A 19695-nucleotide genomic window follows, 5' to 3' on the forward strand; every position below is an offset into this window, starting at 1 on the left:
GCGAGTCTCCTCTGTCCATGGGATTTCCCAGGCAAGAATACTGGAGTATTCTGTGTTGCCATGCCTTCCTCCAGGGGATCTTCCCGACCCAGGGATCGACCCATGTCTCCTGCAGCTCCAGACTTGCAGGTGGATTCTTTATTGCTGAGCCAGTGGGGAAGCCCATGTCTCTTGCATTGTGGTCCTTGGACTAACAGCCTAATCAGAGAACGTATTAGAAATGCAAATGCGAATTCTCAGATTCTGGATTCTAGGCCCCACCTCAGACCTACTGAATCAGAAAGTCCTGGGTGGGGCCCAGCAAAGATGCCTTTTAACAAGCCCTCCAGGGGATTCTGATACAGGTGGAAGGTGTAGCCTCATTGCATCAAATGATCCAAGAGCTGGCTTCCCCTTGCTGAGAGCTCACCAGCCAGTACTAACTGTAGGACACGTATGAGGCATAGTGGGGCTTGTGTTTAAATAGTACTTTCCCCCTAAATTACCTCTGTGCTCCTTTAGCTTTTCTATCCCTACATGCTCCTGTAAGGTACAGAGAGCCTGAGATTAGATTTCCCCCAGCAGGGCTCTGAGGCTTAGAGGGGTTTTGATCCACACAGCGGATCTCACAGCAACTGGCGAAGAACAGAAGCAGGGACCTGGGTCTCTGGACTCCAGTGCTTGTCTGCTAGGTCAGGTCTCCCTGTTGAAGTCTTTGCCAGCTCAGGGTCCTCACTCTGCTTTTGGCAGAGGGCTGGTTTTCTGATCCTCATGGGTGAAGGTGGGTCTTTATGTGCCTTCACTGTAGGCTAAGTGGCCCACTGGGCACTTGAGGGTGAAACCTAGCCAGAGTGGGCTCTCCAGCCCCTCAGGATAAAACGGTCAACCAAGTTGACCTTCCACATGGACCCCCAACTTTGGACAGTCTCCGCCTCCCCTTATATTAAGCAGTCTAGAGGGTACAGTTCGTTTGATCCGGTGCCTGGATGGCAGGAGTCCTGACTTGGACCTGTACTCAATGGCCAAGGATGGGAAATCACACATCCATGATCATCTGTCTTCTGGGTAACTATGGCAGAAGCTAAAAGTGAAGATTCTGGGACTTCCCTGGGGGTCCAGTGGTTAAGACTCCATGCTTCCAGAGACCATGGCTTCGATCCCTGATTGGGGAACTAAGATCCCACATGCGAAAAAAAAAAAGCAAAGAAATGAAGGTTTCTCATTTAAAGGGCAGCAAAGGTGGCATGGCATTGTTGTCAGGAACTAGACTTGTTGTTTTATCCCCTATCCCCAAATCTACATCTTCTCTGATGTTCCCCATCCTACTGAGTGGTACCACCACCCACACCAAAAATCTAAAGATAATCATTGGCCTTTTACCACCCCCATCCCATCAATCCAATCAATTGGATCTGATCATTTCTCAAATTCATTCCTACTACTCCTATTTTGAGCTTCCCAGATGGCACTAGTGGTAAAGAGCCCACCTGCCAATTCAGGAGAAGCAATTCAATCCCTGGGTCAGGAAGATCCCCTGGAGAAGGAAATGGCAACCCACTACAGTATTCTTGCCTAGGAAATCCATGGACAGAGGAGCCTGGCAGGCTATAGTCCATAGCATTGCAAAGAGTTGAACACAACTGAAGCAACTTAGCATATAACACACCTCCTATTTTATTTAGTTCAGATCTGATCATCCTGACTTGGTCTATTACAGCAGCTTCAATACTGGTCTCCCTGCCTCTCATCTCACCCTATTTCAATCAGCAGCCAGGTGAGGAGCCCTGTCCATTACCATGTATAGTCTGAGGACCAGCAGTACCTGGGAGCCAGTTAGAAATGCAGAGTCTCTAGCCCCCACCCCAGACTGCCTCAAAGCCCACCTTTTAACTGGATCTCAAGGTTATTTGTAAAGTTCAGTCTATCTAATGTTGCAAAGTGGAAGTTGCTCAGTCATGTCCAACTCTTTGAGACTTCATAGACTGTAGCCTGCCAGGCTCTTCTGTCCATGGGATTTTCTAGGCAAGAATACTGGTTGCCATTCCCTTCTCCAATGTTGCAAAAAGGCTTCTTAAAGAATTGGCCCTCATCTCCTGTTTATGCCTCTGTCTCCACTTGATAATCCATTGAGACTCAATGATATAAAGTGCTTGAACATACTGGGCCACTTGCTTCATTCTTTCCGCAAATATGAGTTGAACCCCCTACTTAGTGTTAGGCACTTGTGGGGATGAAGCAGCGAGTAAAAGGAATACATATTCTTGCTTTCACGAAGCTTACTTTCTTTTGTGGGAGGAGACAGTAAAGAAATAAATAAATAGCAATAAATAAAATATATAGCAAGTCAGATGATGTTAAGTGTATAGAGGCAGAGTTCAAGCAGGTAAGGGGCATAGTGCTGCTGAGTGGGTGGGGAGAGTGAAGGATGGCCATGCTGAGAATATGACACTTGAGCAAAGGCTTGCAGGTTTCTGGATATCTGGAAGAGTATAAAAAGCAGAGAAAATAATAATGAGTGTAAAGACCCAGAGACACAGGAGTCTTTCTAGAGTATTCTAGCAATAGCAAGTTGGTCAGTGTGTCTAGAGCCATGTAAAGGAAGGGGAAAGTAATAGGAGAGGAGGTCAGAGAGTTGATATGGGTGAGGGACAAACCATATCTAGGGTCTCATAGACCATTAAGAACTTGCCATTTTCTTCTTAGGGAAATGGGAGGCCATTGGAGGGTTTTGAGCAGAGGACTGACATGATCTGAGTTCATCTTTCAAGGGATCACCTAGTTGCTATGCTGAAATTTTACTATCCTGTAAGGGCACAGGGTAGAAGTTGGGAGATCTGTAAGTAATGTTTGTAATAAAAGAGAAAGGAGGTGTCAGTGACTTGAGCACTAACAGTAGAGGTGGAGAAAACTCATTGGATTCCAGATACATACAGAAGGTAGAGCCAACAGGATTTGCTGATGGATCAGATGTGGGATGTGAGAGAGAGGACTCACAGATAACTCTAAGGTTTTTGATCTGAATAACTTAAATGGATTGCCATTTATGAAGATAAGGAAGGCTAGGAGAAGGGGTTTTGTGCTTGTTTATTGCTTGTTTGGAGAGGTGGGAGTGCTCTTCAGTGACCTAGTGTTGTATAGCATGCCCCAAACTTAGTAGCTTAAAATAATGACTTATTATTTTTCACAGTTGTGTAGGTTAACTGAGTAATTCTTTGTCATGGACTTAATATGTGTGTCCAACCCTGAAATTCATATGTTGACGTCCTAACCCCCTAATGTGATGCTATTTGGGAGGTGGGAGTCTTTGGAACATAATTAGGGTTGGATGAGGTCATAGGGGTGGGGCTTTTACAATTGTGATTAGTGCCGTGATGAGAAGAGGCCATGGGAAGAGGCCATAGAATTCCCTAGCTCCTTCTACCATGTGAGAACACAGCCAAAAGTTGTCTGTCTGTGGACAGAGAAGTGGGTTCTCACCGAACAAGTCTACCGGGGCCTTGATCCTGGACCTGCCAGCCTCCAGAACAGTGAGAAATAAATTTCTAATGTTTAAGCCACCTAGTTTATGGTATTTTGCTATAGCTGCCTGAGCTAAAACATTTTTTTCTACTTACTGGTCCTGCTTGGACTCAACTGGTACAGTTGGAATGGCTGGGCCTCTCTATTGATGAGGCGTTTCATGGCATGGGGGGTCTCGGGCAGCATTCCAAGAGGGCAAGCTCCAGTGCATGAGAACTTATCAAGCCCCTGATCCCATCTTTTTGAAGTCCCATTGATCAAAGCAAGTTGCCTGGCTTAGCCAGATGGGCCATATGGCCAAATCAGTGTGGGAAAGGAATTCATAAGGGTGTGGATACTGGAAACCAGTACTGTAACGATCTACCATAGAAGCCAAAATCAAAAGCTGGGTTTAAGAGAAAGACACCCACTTAGATATCCAAGCGCAGATAGTGAGCAGACTGTGAGCTGTGTGAACCTGGAGTTCAAGGCAGTGGTCCAGACTGAGATGAAAATGTTGGAGTCATCAGCAGGTATTAAAGCCATGCAATTGGTTGACATAACCTAGGGAATGAAAGTCTGTAGAGAAAAGAAAAGCTCGAGTTCTGCAGTCTGATTCTCTCCATCATTTAGAGGTCAAGGAGCTGAGGAGGAAGCAGTAACAGAGATCAAGAGGAAGGCGGGCTATAAGGCAGGAGTGGGGGAGCTAAGACAGCAGCGTCCCAGAAGCCAAGTGAAGAATGTTGCAAGACACAGAGGGTGCCTAAGATGAGGCCTGAGAGTTGGCCATTGGATTTAGCAATGGAAAGGTTGTTTGTGACCTGGACAGGAGCTGTTTTGGTGCAGTGGAGGGAGAGACCTGGAAGAGAGGAGCTGTAGACATGGCAGTATAGACAAGTGCTGTCCAGTAAAAGCTTGGTAGCAACATAAGTGTATCAAATGTCCTTGTAGTCACACTAAAGAAAGGTAATAGAAATGAAATTAATTTTAATAATGTAACTGATATTTAACCCACTAGATCTAAAATATTATCCTTCCTGAATAATCTGTAAAATCGTTACTGGGATATTTTACATCCTTTGAAATCCGGTAGTATTTTTTACACTAATAGCACATCTCAGTTCAGACTAGCCAAATCTCAAATGTTAACTAGCCATGCATGGCAGTGGCTACCATATCAGACAGGGCTGGTATGGAGAATTCTCTCAAGGAGTTTTGCTGTAAAGATGAGCAGAGGAATGGAATGTGCAGGGGTGAAGTGAGGTCAAGTGTGTGGGGGTTTGTTTTAGAATGGGAGCTGTTACAGTGTGTTTAGTTTATATGCTAATGGGAATAATCAGTAGAAAGGAGGAACTCGATATAAGAGGAAGAGGAAAGAGTTTTGGGGGAAATATTGAGGAGGCAAGAGCAGATGGCATTGGGATACAAAAGGGAAGGCCTGCCTTCGGCAGGATCCTGGGCAGTTCACCCATGGGAACAGGATGAAGGCAGAGCACTCTGGGCACCAACGTGGATATGTGCTTAGACATGATCATGAGTGCTTATGGGAATTTTTGTCTGATTTCTTTTTTCTCAGTGGAGTAGGAATCAGGGTCCTCATCTGAGAGTAAGAATGGGATACAAGTATTGAAGCTCGGAGAAGCAAGGGAGACAATATTAAATTGTGACCTGAGAGAGTGAATGGGCTGGGGGAGTGTACTCTAATTGTCTGGCAACACGAAAGATGCACTTCAGGTGTGTGATCACGAAACTGAAGTGAGAACAGCCAGCACTGTTGTTTTTCTCCAGCCATGTTGAACTGTGTAGGTGCAAGCAAGGAAGGAGAGCAGGTTGGGACTGACTTAAGCCGGGCTGGGGTTTTTTCAAGATGAGTACAGGCATAATGAGAGTTGCCATGACATCAAAGGTGTAGGGCAGGGATCATTCGAGTGATGGGCCGTGGAAATGCAGGAGAGAAGGGACTATGAGGGACAGCAAAAAAGATGGTAGGACCCATGGATCACAGATTCCAGTGGGGTCAAAGAAGTGTGGGGGTCAGAGTTAAAGGGGGTCAGCTGGAAAGATACAAGTGGTGGGTGGAGAGGGAATACTTGACTTAATGAGGGGCTACAGATATTCATAATTATAAGATCTCAGGCATGATCTTGAAAATGACCGGCTGAGGTGAGATGGGGACAAAATCATTGAGGAGAGAAGCTGAGAGGCAAGGGTTCCTATTAGATATTGAAATGATCAAGAGCTATGGCAGTAGTGTTTTTAGAGAGAGTGGTACTGAGCCAGGTACTAATATCCTTGAGGAATATTGAGAGCCATGACCTGTACGTCTGTAGGCAGCTGTAAAAGGGAAGGGTAGTTGGTGGGTGGTGCAGTATGGTGGTTGTGGGGTTTTCGGGAGAAAAGAAGGCCAATGGCCTGGAAACAGCAATGCAAAGAAAGACATTTCCTACTCCTGCCAATGCAGATGTAAGAGACTACAGTTCCGTCCCTGGGTTGGGAAGATCCCCTGGAGAAAGGCATGACAACCCACTCCGGTGTTCTTGCCTGGAGAATCCCATGGACAGAGCAGCCTGGCAGGTTACAGTCCATAGGGTCACAAAGAGTTGGACACGACTGTAGCAACTTGGCATGCACTCTTCCTATATGAGCCCAAGGAAAAAAACCACTGACTGCTTTACAGTACTAGAGATGAAGCAGGGTCCTTGTGTCAAGTGGTAGATCATGAAAGAGCAAAAGGCTGTGAAAGGGTCATTCAGAGAATTGAGACACTGGGAATGTGACTGATGGTTTCTCTGTAACTTTGCATATCCTGTTCCCTTTTCCTGGCATTCTCTTCCTTACCTTATGTACATGGAAGCCTTTTCTTCAATCTTTTACCACTCAGCTCATGCCTCACTACTTTCCCAAAGTTGCTCCAGCAAACCCAGTGGAAATAGTTGTATTTATTGCACTCTGTAGAGAAGTGTGTTCCCAGCAGAGGTTTCTGTGATGATGGGAATGTTCTATCTCTTCCCTGTCCAATATGGTAGCCACTAGCCATGTGTGGTTATCAAGCACTTGAAATGTGACTGGTGCTATTGAGGAATCAGAGTTCTAATTTTACTTCATCTTAATCCATTTAAATGGAAATTGCCAAATATGGCTTGTTACAGTCTTTAATCTTGTCTTCAGTCCTGTCTTCTTATGGATCTTCTTTCTCCTGGTAGCTATTGGTATTCTTCAGGCTCTGTCCTTGGTCCTTTAATCTCATTCTGTGGACTCTTCCTTGTTGATCTTACCCATACCCCAAGCTCTGTTTCCAGGCCATCTCCCTCTCCTGAGCTCTAGACCTGGGGTACCCTGTAGGCATTCAGTGTCAGCATGCTCCCAACCTGAGCTCTCCTCCCCCCTAAATTGATGCCTCTCTGTTACCGAACTCATTGACCTAGGGGGTCACCCTAGAAACCTCTTCCATGCCCAACAAATCACCAAGTCATCCATCTCTGCAGCGGCACCCAACCTGGTCTTCAGTCTTATCCTTCTCCCGCCCATCATCCATGCTGCTGCCAGAGTAGTCAAGCTAGCTGAAACCGAAATCTGATCTTGCATTTGCCTGTTTCAAACCTCTCAGTGGCTTCTGCTTGTGTAAAGGATAAAGGCCAAGTTCCCAGGCACAGCAGACAAGGCTCTTCATGACCTGAGCCCTCTTGCCTGTCTCTCCAGTTTCATTTCTTGGCACATGTCCCCCTCCCACTTGATGCTCCAGCGACACAGACCTGCTTGGGATTCCATGCAAACAGCTTGCTGTTCCATGTCTCCACGGCTTTTCCCAGGTTGTACTCGCTGCCTGGAATGTTCTTTCCTTCATTTAAGTTCCTGTCCTCATCTCCTCCTTGTTCTTCAAAACTCACCCCAACTGTTATCTTCTCCAGCTTCTTTTCCTCGGTGTGCCCATTACTTAGTGGTGCTGACCTTATCGGGCTTACCAGGTGGCACTAGTGGTAAAAAAAAACTCACCTGTTGATGCAAGAGACGTGGGTTTGATCCCTAGGTTGGGAAGATCCCTTGGAGGAGGAAATGCAACCCGCTCTCGTATTCTTGCCTTTAAAATTCCATGGACAGAGGAGCCTGGGGGCTGCAAAGAGTTGGACATGACTGAGCACGCACCAACAAGGCACAACTTAAGACACTGTCTCATTGCTCACAGGCCTACCTATGCCTCCGCATCCCCACTGCCTAGCATGGAGTCTGCCCAACATGTACCCAGTCCATGTTGAATGAATGGGTAACATGTAAAAGTGAATGAGTTGAATGCAGTGGGAAGAAGATTGATGAATAGGATGCTGCCTTGCCCTGTTTCATCCCCTTGGTGTAAGGCCTTCCCATCTGGGATTAGAGGATTAGAGAACAGGCCCTTGGGAGAGGCCTCTGGGGGTCTGTCGTGGATGCTGGTACACATTGACATCTCTCCCAGTGCTCATAAAGCTTTCTTCTGGCAGAAATCGATTTCAGAAAAAGCTATTATCTCGGTTTCCCCCTACCTTTAGAGTGGAGACGCTTCTATCCTCCTGGGATAGAAGATGCTAGTAGCAAATGTCACATTTACTTTTTCTTAAAACTTAAAAAAAAAGTTTTATGTGTTTAATTTTTCTGAAAGTGCTTAAGTTTCTCTTTTCCTTTAAAAGAAAACTGGTTTTTCACTGAGATTTTCCCAGGGGCCACATCCAGGTATATAAAAAGAGAATGATGTGTGTTTGCATACAATTTGCATATATTTGTGTAGACTGGGTCATCTATTCTCACAGTGCTTTCTCTTTTTCTTCTTTTTTAAAGAAATTGAATATTTGATCACCTTCGCAGTGAAAAAAATCCATCAGCAGTGAAAAGGCCGAGGAAACCACAGTCAAAGTCCCCCTTCATAGAAAAAGCTCACCTCTTTACAAGATTCCTTGTCTTCCAGTCTTTTATGAGATTTTGGATGGCTGTGGTTGCCATGATAAAAATAGCAGCTGCCATCTGTGTGCCAGGCTAGCTGCTGTGTTTACTTTTTTACATTTCTTACTCCACTTAGCAGCCCCGAGAGATAGATGTTACTACAAGAAACAGGCTTAGAGGGATGGCACAGTTTGCCCAAGGTCACCACTCTAGGCCATGGCAGAGGCAGGACTCACACCCAAGGCTGTCTGACTGTAAGGCCTTTGTTTTAAACCACTAAGCCACATTTCCCATCATTGACATACTGTTTGGTTCCATCACTTAAACTTGGCATCACGAGCCAGGGACTTTTCTGCACAGGTATATAGTTTGTCTGGTTGTCATTTGAGTGGCAGTGACTATTGCATAATATTGAGGCACCAGAGTTTACATATCTCCCCCATTGGTTTGTTTCCAGTGTCCCAGTACAGTACATAGTGCAAGTGTAAATGTCTTTGTGTAAATAAAGGCTGTTTGCTGGGTGTTTGAGGTATTTGACAGCAGTCCTCAAAGTAACATTGTTGAGCCAAAAGGTTTAGAGTTTATAGATGCTCCAGAAAGCCTGTACCACCCTTTTCTGCAGCAGTGATGGTTTTTTGAGTGCCTACTGTGTATCTGGTGCTGGAGGTGAAGTGGTGATTCAGAAACTGCCTGCCCCTCAGAGATCTGATAGTCTGACTTGATATGGATTTTGTTGTTCAGTCGTTCAGTCATGTCCGACTCTTTGTGACCCCATGGACTGCAGCACACCAGGCTTCCCTGTCCATCATCTCGGAGCTTGCTCAAACTCCTGTCCACTGAATCAGTGAGGCCATCTAACCATCTCATCCTCTGTCATCCCCTTCTCCTGCCTTCAATCTTTCCCAGCATCAGGGTCTTTTCCAGTGAGTTGGCTCTTCCCATCAGGTGGCCAAAGTATTGGAGTTTCAGCTTCAGCATCAGTCCTTCCAGTAAATATTCAGGATTGGTTTCCTTTAGGATGGACTGGTTGGATCTCCTTGTAGTCCAAGGGACTCTCAAGAGTCTTCTCGAATACCACAGTTCAAAAGCATCTACTCCTCAGTTGTCAGCCTTCTTTAGAGATGGATGATGCAACACAGAATGAATGGTACTCAAGTCGGGGTTTGAACTAGAGGCAGTAAGAGCACTGAGACATGTGACCCCCTGGCAGTGTCTGAGTGCTCCTGCCCCCTCCCCTTACCATAGGGTGGGACAGGGGACAGGGCCTTTAGGGGAGGACAGGGGAGGGTTGCTGAAGCATGGCTGAGGATACTTCCCTGTCTGGTTCTTCCTGTCCCCTCTTCCCCACAGCCATCACCCATGGGGTTGTCACTACTGCCCAGATGCCACCAGGGGGTGCCAAGCAGAGGCTGGAGGGAAGGGACACCTGGGAAAACCTGCTCAGCAGGGTTCTAAGCACCTGTGGATCCTCCAGGTTCCCTCCTCTTCCCTTTCATGTCCTCAGCAGCCAGGATGACAGCACAGTGCTCAGTTCCCACTCACTCAGTAGACAGGAAAACACACCCAATGTACGTGCATTCCAAGTGCTGTGCTAGATGGTAGGAACTCAGAAAAGAATCCCACTCAGTCCTCAACTCTGAGGCCCTCATATAGATGGGTAGACAGACAAAGAGCTGGTACAGTGTGGTGTGATGGAGGTCTGGAGAGGTGGCAGTGAGGGCATTGAGTCCCTTGGCACTGTCTGAGAGCCCAGTACTCTGCTGTTGACATTGGCTGTGGTGCTGCCCGTCTCTTGGCCTCAGTTTGTCCATCTATAAAGTGGACAGATGAGTCCAATGCTCGCAAAGGGCTTTCTGCCTCAGGTGTGCAGTGATTGTGCACCTTGTCCATGGAGCGAGCCTGAGCTTCTTACCCAGAAGACCCAGCAGGCTTCGGTAACCCTGTCTCCTCTCCTCCTCCTCCCCACTGTGGTGTTCTGCCTCTGGCCTTCTTCCTTGCTCTGTCTATATAGGCTCCTGTGACTTTGGTTACTGTCCTGTGCTCATGACACCTGTGGCTGGATGCTCTGTCCTGTCCTTTTCACTGAGATTGCAGTTCATATCATAAGGAAAATAATCAGCATTTATTAAATCCCAGATATGGCACTCCAGTCATGGCTTAAATGATCTTATCTATCCTCTGAAGTAGGCCACAGCACCCTTTTTTGTAGATGAGTGAAATTGAGTTGGAGATACTGTGGCTGGCCCACAACCCTGAGGTCGCTAAGCAACCGGAGCCAGGATTTGAGAACCCATGTCTGCCCAGCTCCGGTGCCCACACTGCCACCCCTGTCCCACTGTTGTTTCCCAAAGTGCATGCAGCCCAAGAGACACTTTCACTGGGGTATTTCATGGATGCCTCAACTCCAATATGTCTAAAATTGGCCTCATTTCTCCACCTTCTCTCCCAAATCTGCCTTTTCCTCTCTTCTCCATCACAGCAAGTGGCACCATCAACCCAGTGATGCCCAGCTAGAAGCCAGGGCCACTGTTGTATCTTCAAAGCCATCCATCCTCCTCCATCTTTGGGCTCTGGAAGCACTCTCTTTCTTGGTTGCCCCACCTATTCTAGCCCCATCCCTTACACCGGGGCCAGGGTGGTCTTTTTCAAGCATATGCGTGATCGATCTCACTTTCCTACTGCAGACATTCTCTTCTGCTTTCTGTGGCTCTGCAGCAGAGCTTGAAGCTGGCCACCCCTGGGCTGAAAGCCATCCAAGAAGACATGTTTTGTTTGGTCCGTTGAGCATTCTTAAAACATTTTGAATTATTTGCCAACATTTAAAAATCAGGATATTCCGTATGAAAGTTCCCCACTTCTGGCTTTTCTTGCAAAAGTGGAAACACTGGCAGCTCTGGGCCCAGATCTCTGTAGGGCAGGGATTGGGTGGTGCTGAGTGGGGACTGCCTCTTCAGGAGGGGCCTGGCCTTTCCAGTTGGCCGGTCTCCAGTATCCCTGAGGGCTCATTGTCCCCAGTCACTCCCGTGCTCCCAGTTAATTGCCTGCCTGAGGCTTCAGGCATTTAGTGTCATGACCCTGCAGCACAAAATGAAGCCCAAAGACCTCAGCACAGCTCCTAAGGTCCTATGTGGCCCAGCTGGGAGCAGCCTAACCCTATGAACCTCTGAGGCCTATTCCTGCTCACTGCCCCATCACACTGGCCTCTGTAGTCTCAGTGCTTCCCCATAGTTCTGTGAATTGGCTCACTCCCAGAAATATCTGCTTTCCTAGGCCCCTCTTTTAGTCCCATTTGTCCTATAGGACTCCACTCTGTGCCCCCGCTGCCAAGCTGAGTTCCATCCCCCCATTATACGTGGCACAGACCTGGGTCATCGCACCGGGTTCTCACTGTTGCCTAGTTTGTCTGCCGCCTCCACCAGATTGTGAGTCTGAGGCAGCAGGGAGCCCACCTCCTTTATGTTCCTATCCCCAATGCTTGGCTCAGGGCTTGGAATATAATAGGTGTCTAATAACTGGTGAATAAGTGGATGGATCCATGAAAGACTGACTTGGGAAAATACTCCTCCTCCTGTTGCTGCCTACTTGCTTGAGATGAGCATTCCACGTTTCTTTCATTGTGGAGCACCCCCATTATAGGATGCCTGCCCCCAGAGCATTCTATGAGCCATTCCGCTACTCTGCAAGGTCTAGCATATACCCAAGCCTACTGGGATAGGAGTTCTGAGTGATGATAGAAGACAAATACATAGTTTTTGCTGTTCCAGTGGGAGAGAGTTGTCTAAAGATCAGGAAATGGCATGATAATTGGATATGGCATGATAACTGGATACGGCACATTCTTTAGTTATCTGAATGATAATAATAACAAGGCAATAATGACAGTACCTGACACATACTGAACACTTTCATTGTACCAGATTCCGTACTGAGAGCTCTCAACATATTCTTTCCTTTAGTCCTCACAACTACTCTTGGAAGTAGCCCCATTTTACAGACAAGTAAAATGAGGAACACGGAGTTTAAAGAACATTTCCTGGGTCAAGCAGGCAGTTAAAGAACATTTCCTGGGTCAAGCAGGCAGTAAGTGGTAGCATCCAGGTTTGAAACCAAATCTGTGTGACATCAAAGTTAGCATGCTCAACCACCATGCCACACTTCCTCAATGATGCTTCTCTTTAGAAACCTGAAAGACTGATTAGAATAAAGGTGAAAGTGAAGGCTGAGGAATTATGCATACAGTAAAATTCCAATCAGTAATCAGAAGAAGAAAGAAAAGAAACTCCCAAGGCAAAAAGAACCAAGGAGACACACCAGATTCTAGCAGTGGTCACATTCAGCTAGTAGAGTGTTGGGGGTGTGTTTCTTTTGTTCCATCTCATTTCTACCTTTTTAACATTTTCGAAATTTCCTTTAGTGAGCATGTGCAGTTGTCCCTCAGTATCCGAGGGGAATTGGTTCCAGGACCCCTGCAGATACGAAAATGCAAGAATGCTCAAGCGCCTCACATAAAATGGTGTAATACACTTGGCTGTCTGCATCTGTGGATGTGGAACCCGAAAGATCAACCAACCATGGACCAATCCAGTTGGTGGAACCTGGGGATGTGCAATCTGTAGATACAAAGGGCCAACTGTGTTACTATTAGAAGTTTAAAAAAAATCCTCTCTAGAATGGCCCCAGCATTACTTGGCAGAACAGAGGTTGGGAAGAGGTGATAAGAGTCACCCAGCTAATCAGTGGGGCTGTCTGTTGAGCAGCTGTTGCAGGGTAGCGGAAGTGGGTAGAACAGCAGATGGTGGCTATGGCCTCAGCACCTGCACCCTCGGGGGGTAAGGGAGGAGACGGGTCACCACCCCTGCTGTCTCACCATGTCCCTTTCTCTCCAGGTGCTTACACCCCGGAGCCCCTCAGCAGTTTCCGGTGGGCCCTTCTCTCAACTGGCCTCATGTTCTTCTACCACTTCAGCATCTTGCAGATCCTGGGCCTGGTAAGCTTGGTTCTATCCCATTCTATCCCTTCTGTTTGGAGTTCTTCATAAATCTTGATAATCCTGGTTGGCGCTGGTATATCGTTTTGTTTTGAAAATATGAGATGCCAAAGGCCACACTGTCAGATTGTTGTGTCTGGGTTGCTGATTTATGATCCACAGCTTTGGCCTCTCCAAAGAGCTTTCTGAATCCTTCAGTAATGACTGTTTCTTTCATCCCTGGAGAGGCAGGGAGGCCCTTCACTCATGGCCACTTGGGTCGGAAATAGTGAGCTGCACTGGACAGTGGTTGGCTGTGGCCTGTGTGGGAGGCAGGACCCTAACCCTGGCCCTGGGGGAGGCTTCTGACCTTGGGTCCATTCTAGGCCTACCACCAGGCCCAAAGCTGCATGGCCAGTGGGAGTGTGGTGTCGGGTGACCCCCGTGGCCTTCTGGGATGTTCAGACCTACCTGGAATGTGGCTGATAGCTGGACTCAGTAGTTGAGTTATCCAGAGCCCAGGATTGCTCGGTGCCCGGGTGGTGTATCAGTTGGTGGCAAAGTGAGTAGCAGTAGGCTGGGGCTTGGTTAGGGAGACCCAAGTTCAAGTCCTGGCTTTGCCACTGCTCTGGGTGAGTCACATTATCCTTGAGGGCAGTGTTGTTCTCCACCCATCTGTGACATGGCACAAACCCTCCACCTCTCTTGAGAGGTGGTGAGGACTTGTTTTTAAGGAGAATGGGCTTGAAGGACTTTGGAAGGCAGCTGTCGTGGCCGTCCTTGGGGCGGGAGTGGCATATCGGGTTTTGTGTGCGAGCAGCGTTAACTGTACCGTTAGCCGTGTGGAGTCTTGGCGGGACCTGGCTGGACTAGGGCACGTAACTGATGTCACCAGTGCCTTTGTCGAAGCAGTCATTTTCTCTTCCCCACCCTGGTGTGTTGCTCTGTTCCGGTTGGCCTGGGGGTAGTTTGAGCTCCTTGCCAATAGCATAGATGCTTCCTGTGCTCTCGGAAGGAAGCAGTACGACCATCACGCCCTTACCTTCACACCTGTCTCCACTGTGACTCCTTGATTCCACAAGAGTCGGTGTCTCCATGTCACCATACATACCATGCTCAGTCTCACCTCCAGACCTCGCTCAGGCTATGCCTCCTACATGGAGGGCTCTGTTCACTCCATTCCTCATCATTACTCCCATCCATTCTTCATGAGTCCATTCAGAATGGTGTGACTTCCCTCATCAGATCTTATCTGAGGACTCTGCCGCCCCCGTTCTGTACACGCCTCAGATCTTATGGTGGGCAAGAGCCAGTGAGCACCGTCTGGTTTGACGTCAGCTGTGGTAGACCGATCGTCCAAATTTGATTGGTTCCTAGTTACGCAGAGGCAGGGACCATGCAGCTGATGGCTCTCTTATCCCATAACACCTCTCCGGGTCTAGGCACATAGTAAATACTTAGGAACGTCAACGGACTCTGGGCCCAACCCAAAGGCAAGACCAGCTTTTCCACTGGATGGCCTCCTCCATCACCTCCAAAGGGCTCTAGCCATGACCCAAACTTAGGGGAGACAGATCCTGCTATGAACAGGTGGGGATTTATCAATCCCTCCTTGTCTAGTCCCCCTTAGGTAGACACGGCTGAACTGGCAGAAGCCAGAGAAGGCCTCAGGATGGTGAACGCTCACTCTACCTCCCTTGTCCCTGCAGGTCACCGAAGTGAATTTGAACAACATGCTGTGTCCGGCCATCTCAGACCCATTCTACGGCCCCTGGTACCGCATCTGGGCCTCGGGACACCAGACTCTCATGACCATGACCCACGGGAAGCTGGTCATCCTGTTCTCATACATGGCTGGGCCCTTGTGTAAATATCTGCTGGATTTGCTCCGGCTTCCAGCCAAGAAAATAGACTGAAGGTGCTTGTGTTTTTTTTGTTTGTTTGTTTGTTTGTTTTATTTTGTTTGGGGTTTTGTTTTGTTTTTTTCTCCCCTTGAGGAAACAAGTCCTGACTTGACTTGGAGGACATCCAGTTCTTGGTGAAATCATGGGAGAGGGCAGTAACTCGTTCAGTGTATTTCTTTTTCCTCTTCTCTGCCCCTTTCTTCCAACATGTTTCCTTTCCCACCTCTTCCCCCAGGATGGCTCCTGGAGCCTGGGGTGTAGTGCTGAGGGCTCTCTCTCCCTGCTCCTTGTGGCCTTACATGGTGAGACAGTAGTCAGTGGCTTCCACTCTGCTTGTTGGTGCTTTAACAACAGCTGGTTGAGGAGAAAGGGAACAACAAGCAGTAGTTCTTTTGGCATCAAAGTGATGAGATGTGGTTGTGTTTGATTTCTCCACTGCCAGGGATCTCCAGGCTTACGCTGGGGTCCCCTTTTGTCTCCAGCACAGCCCCTGCCATAAGGGAACCGAGGCCTTGTTTCTATACCAGCGGCAAGCCAAGAGCCAAGGGATTTCCCAGCTCATGGCCAAAATAGAACTGGCCAGATTCTTCCCACTGGTGTCCCATGACTCAAAGCAAGCAGCCGACCAGTCACTCCCTCCAGATACTGCCAGAGGTGGGGTTTAGGGGTGCTACCATCCGAGGGGCTAGATGCTACTGAGGCCCATGAGTGCTTTGGAACAGCAAATCCAAAGGAAACTAGATCAAAATATCCACAGCTAATACTAGTTTGGGACCTTGTGGAGATTCTACTTGAGAGCTGAGAACTGACCCATATCCTGGTCAGAAGTGAGCATAGAAATTAATCAACAGAAGTGGTAACTTGAGAAAACTGTGATTTGAATCATAGGCTTGCTTTTAGTTTAATGTTGATAACAGATGACATTTTAATTTTGAGCACCTCTTAAATGCTGTCTCTCTCTCTCTTTTTAAAGGCAGCTTCAGGGAAAGATGGGCTAGAGTTGCGCTTTTTTGGCTTTTGGGGTTTTGTTTCTTTGTTTATTTGTTTTGGGATGTTTGACTTCGGAGAATCCTTACATTAGGGCCTGTCTCTGGAGGACACCTGTCTATCCATTTCATGGTTTTACAGGATATATGAGCATCCTAGGTTTGCAAGGATACAGGTCCTGCAGCATTGTTTCCCTAGGACTAGATGTCATCACTGCAGCCAGCATCAGAGCTGAATTGTTTGAGGGTGGGGCGGGGGGAACGTCACATGTTCCCAACCCCCACAGCACATGTCTAGATTGAAAGGCAGGTACCAAAAAATCAGGTCCCTTTGGTTGGAGGTTCAAGTGCTCAGAAAGGGAGACCTTTGGCTGCAGGATAGCCTCAGTCATACGTGGACCTCAGGAAAGGGAGGTGGTAGCATTTGCTGACTCTTTGTCGGCGCTTACTAAGAAGAGATTACTTAATAACAGAAAAACTAGTTCTGTGACCTTCTCTGATTGCCGCCCCCCCCCCCCCCAACCCTGTCTCCCAGTCTAGGCAACCCATTTGCCCTTGGCCCGTTCAGTATTCCAGGTGTTACTGTTTCAGACCTAGACTGAGTTTCAGTGACTCAGTAGTCATTATTTTAGCAAGTTGTCTTATTGGAGGCAGCAGAATGGGAGAGTCTCTTCTAGCAGGGCGAGGCCCAGGGAAGCGTCCATGGAGGGGCCCATCTCTTTGCAGAGGGATGCTGGCATTGATGCCATCAATCCCCAGGGTGTGGGGTTGCAGGAGGGCGGCATGCTCTGGGTTGCCACCAGAAGAGGTACCTCTTGAGTGGCTGGTTTCACCCCGCCTACTGGCTGTGCATGGGCGTGGCCAAGGAGGCCAGGCCTCAGTGCTCCTTTGGCCTATTTACAAAATAAAAGGTTAGAGTGAGGTCATAGGAGGAGCCCCTGGGGGTCTGTCCTGTGCCGTGCTGGAATCTCTGCCTCAACTGGGAGCCAGCAGCCTGGGTGGCACAGACGCTGCGCCACCAAGGGCACAGTGGCAGAGCGCTCTCTTCCCCCCTGTCTCGGGCCTGGTGCGGGGTGCCAGTCAGCTTGCACTTTCTTCATATTGGCCCGTCTCCAAAAGCTCGTCTTTGCCCTGGCTATGGCTCAGTGCCCCTGGTTGGCTGGCACTTCGCTGCTGCTTGGCAGGAAAGAAGACAGTGTAAGCCATGTGCCTGGCTTGGCCAGGCCAGCAGCAGGTGCACCTGTCTGGGGAAGGGGGGAGGCACTGCTTCTGGGGGCCAGGTGGGCTCAGAAACATGGAGGGGAAGGGGACAGAAAGCAAGCCCTGTCCACTGGGTCCACAGGGAGTCATGGCCTGTGAGGTATTGGGGAGCAGCAGGCATCTAAACTGGTCTGTATCTGACTCTTCCCTTGGGCCAGGCCCACGTGGAGAGGTGACCTGGCCTGACCCTCGGTGCCCTGCCTTGGAGGGTGGCCCCCACCACCACGGGGCCAGGCTTTCCTGCACCTCCCCGGGACTCCCCTGTCAGTGCCAAGGAGCTTCCCCAGCCAGCCTGTCCAAGTTTCCATGTGCCATTTGCCAGCATGTGGGAGCTCCCTGTGTGTCTGGGAGGGTGTTTGTAGAAGTGGACAATTTCTTTTACAACAGCCCTAGCAAGGGAAAAGGAGTATTCCCTCCAGCCCCTAGGTAGCCTCGGCTGAGGATCTGGGCCAATGAGAACACTCTGTTCAGCTGGCCAACTTACGGCATCAGCTCCAAATAACAGAGAGGTGGTCCCACCTGCTTGTAGCCCCCACCCCACCGCACCCTCCACCCCTTCTGTTTGGTTCTGCACACCAAAGATGATCTGGTCCATCTTCTTTCTGGAGGCCCAGTGATGCGTTCCTCTGTCAGCGTGTGAGGAGGCTATAGACTCAGTTTCCCCCATTCAACCTTCTCTCTCTCTCTCTCGGGACTGACTTCTCAGCATTCACGGAAGCTGCGGGAAGGGTGGCCGTGAGGTAGGGGTGGGGAGTTCGGGGCCCTTTCCCATCTGGTACCTCAAGCCCAGCTCTCAGACCATCCCTTTGACTGCAGCCTCCCTCAGGGCTTTGCAGTTTGTGGTCGTTGGTATTTCAGTGCACTATTTTGTGGCGCAGACACAGCTGCATACAAAGAGCAGGTTGTCAGCGTGGCACTGGTGTTGGGGGGGCTAGTGGAAGACCATTTGTCCCTCCCAACACATACACACCTTGGCCAAAAAAGACTTCCTTGGATTTGTAGATGTTGGTCATCTGAAGGGGAGATGGGGAGGCGGGCGAGGGGAGAAGAAGGGCCGGTATGGCCACTGTGAGACAAGATGCCGGTGCTGGTTTTGGTAAATGGGGAGCAGGCCTCAGGGAGGGTATCAGGAGCAAAGCCCCAGACTATGGGGAGGGGCGTCCTCACTGCACAGGCTGCCCTTCCCTCTGAGGGTGGGGAGGGTCCGTAAGTGGGAATGAGCCTTCCTCTTCTGTACATACAGTGAGTCCCTTGTGCTCAGGAAAACCGAGTTGCTTATTGTTGCTCTCGTGACATTTTCTACACTGGTTAGCTACTCGTGGCACGAAACACACAAAACAAAAAAGTCATTTCAAGCCAAACTATTGTTTTGGAAACCTGCTTTCTTTTGGTGTCAGTTTTGTATTACATTTGGAAGAATTCTTCATTTCTATTGGTGTTATTGTGGTAGAGAGAATAAGATAGTTCAACTTGTAATTCTTTCTGCCAGGAAATTGGCGCTGCCTCTGTTGCCGCCCCCACCCCCACCACAGTCCTTCCTCATTCTCAAGGGGAGATTGCTATGTCCTGGGCAGACCCCCTCCCTGGCGCTCGCCCCCACAGTGACTCCCTTGGAGAACCAGTTTTTGTGAGTCCCCTAACCAGCTGCAAGATGAGTAGATGCGTACTTTTCGCCAAGCTGCTTCTTGGGTGCTCTGTGCCCCCGCCAGTTCGCTCACCTCTTGGGACATTTTGTAATGTTTTCTCTGTTTTGTACAACCCTTTTGATTGTACCAAAATGGTTTCTGCAGTCACCTTTGGAAATAAATGGTCATTAATTTGTGTACTTCGCACTCTGAATGTTAGATTGAGGTGTTTCTGTTGTTGAAGATCCCTGAATGAAAAGGAACCCTCACCACGGCACTTACTGTTAAATGTTTCCTTCATTTACTGTTATTAAAAGATTTGTGAGAACCTACGAGTCTTGGCCTTGCTTCCCAGAAGCCTCTCAGAAGGAAGGGCTCCTGCTTTGAAAAGTAGACAGAAGGGGCCACTGACCATCCAGGCTGTGGAGGACCACCACGGGGCAGCGGGCTTGCTCAGCACAGCTCTGCCCCTGGAGTCGCATGGTTCAAGTCACATGGCCTTGAAGCCCCTCCCCCCACTGCCTGCTGCCACCAGGGACCCAGCAGGCGTTATGCTCTTCACAGGG

The 19695-nt window shown here is 48.7% G+C and overlaps 1 protein-coding gene across 11 annotated transcripts in view; it reads left to right on the forward strand.

Moving 5' to 3' along the window:
- Positions 1–19459, forward strand: part of TMEM164 (transmembrane protein 164) — a 171361-nt gene extending 151902 nt beyond the window's left edge. For all 11 annotated transcript variants that reach the window (XM_061137179.1, XM_061137173.1, XM_061137180.1 and 8 more), the window contains 2 exons: positions 13275–13375; positions 15064–19459. In XM_061137179.1, the coding sequence (XP_060993162.1) occupies positions 13275–13375; positions 15064–15270 (308 nt within the window). In that variant the 3' untranslated portion in view covers positions 15271–19459. The remainder of the gene's footprint in view (positions 1–13274; positions 13376–15063) is intronic.
- Positions 19460–19695: the final 236 nt, after the last annotated feature.

Source organism: Dama dama, chromosome X (assembly GCF_033118175.1).
Source record: "Dama dama isolate Ldn47 chromosome X, ASM3311817v1, whole genome shotgun sequence".
NCBI classification, from domain to species: Eukaryota; Metazoa; Chordata; class Mammalia; order Artiodactyla; family Cervidae; genus Dama; species Dama dama.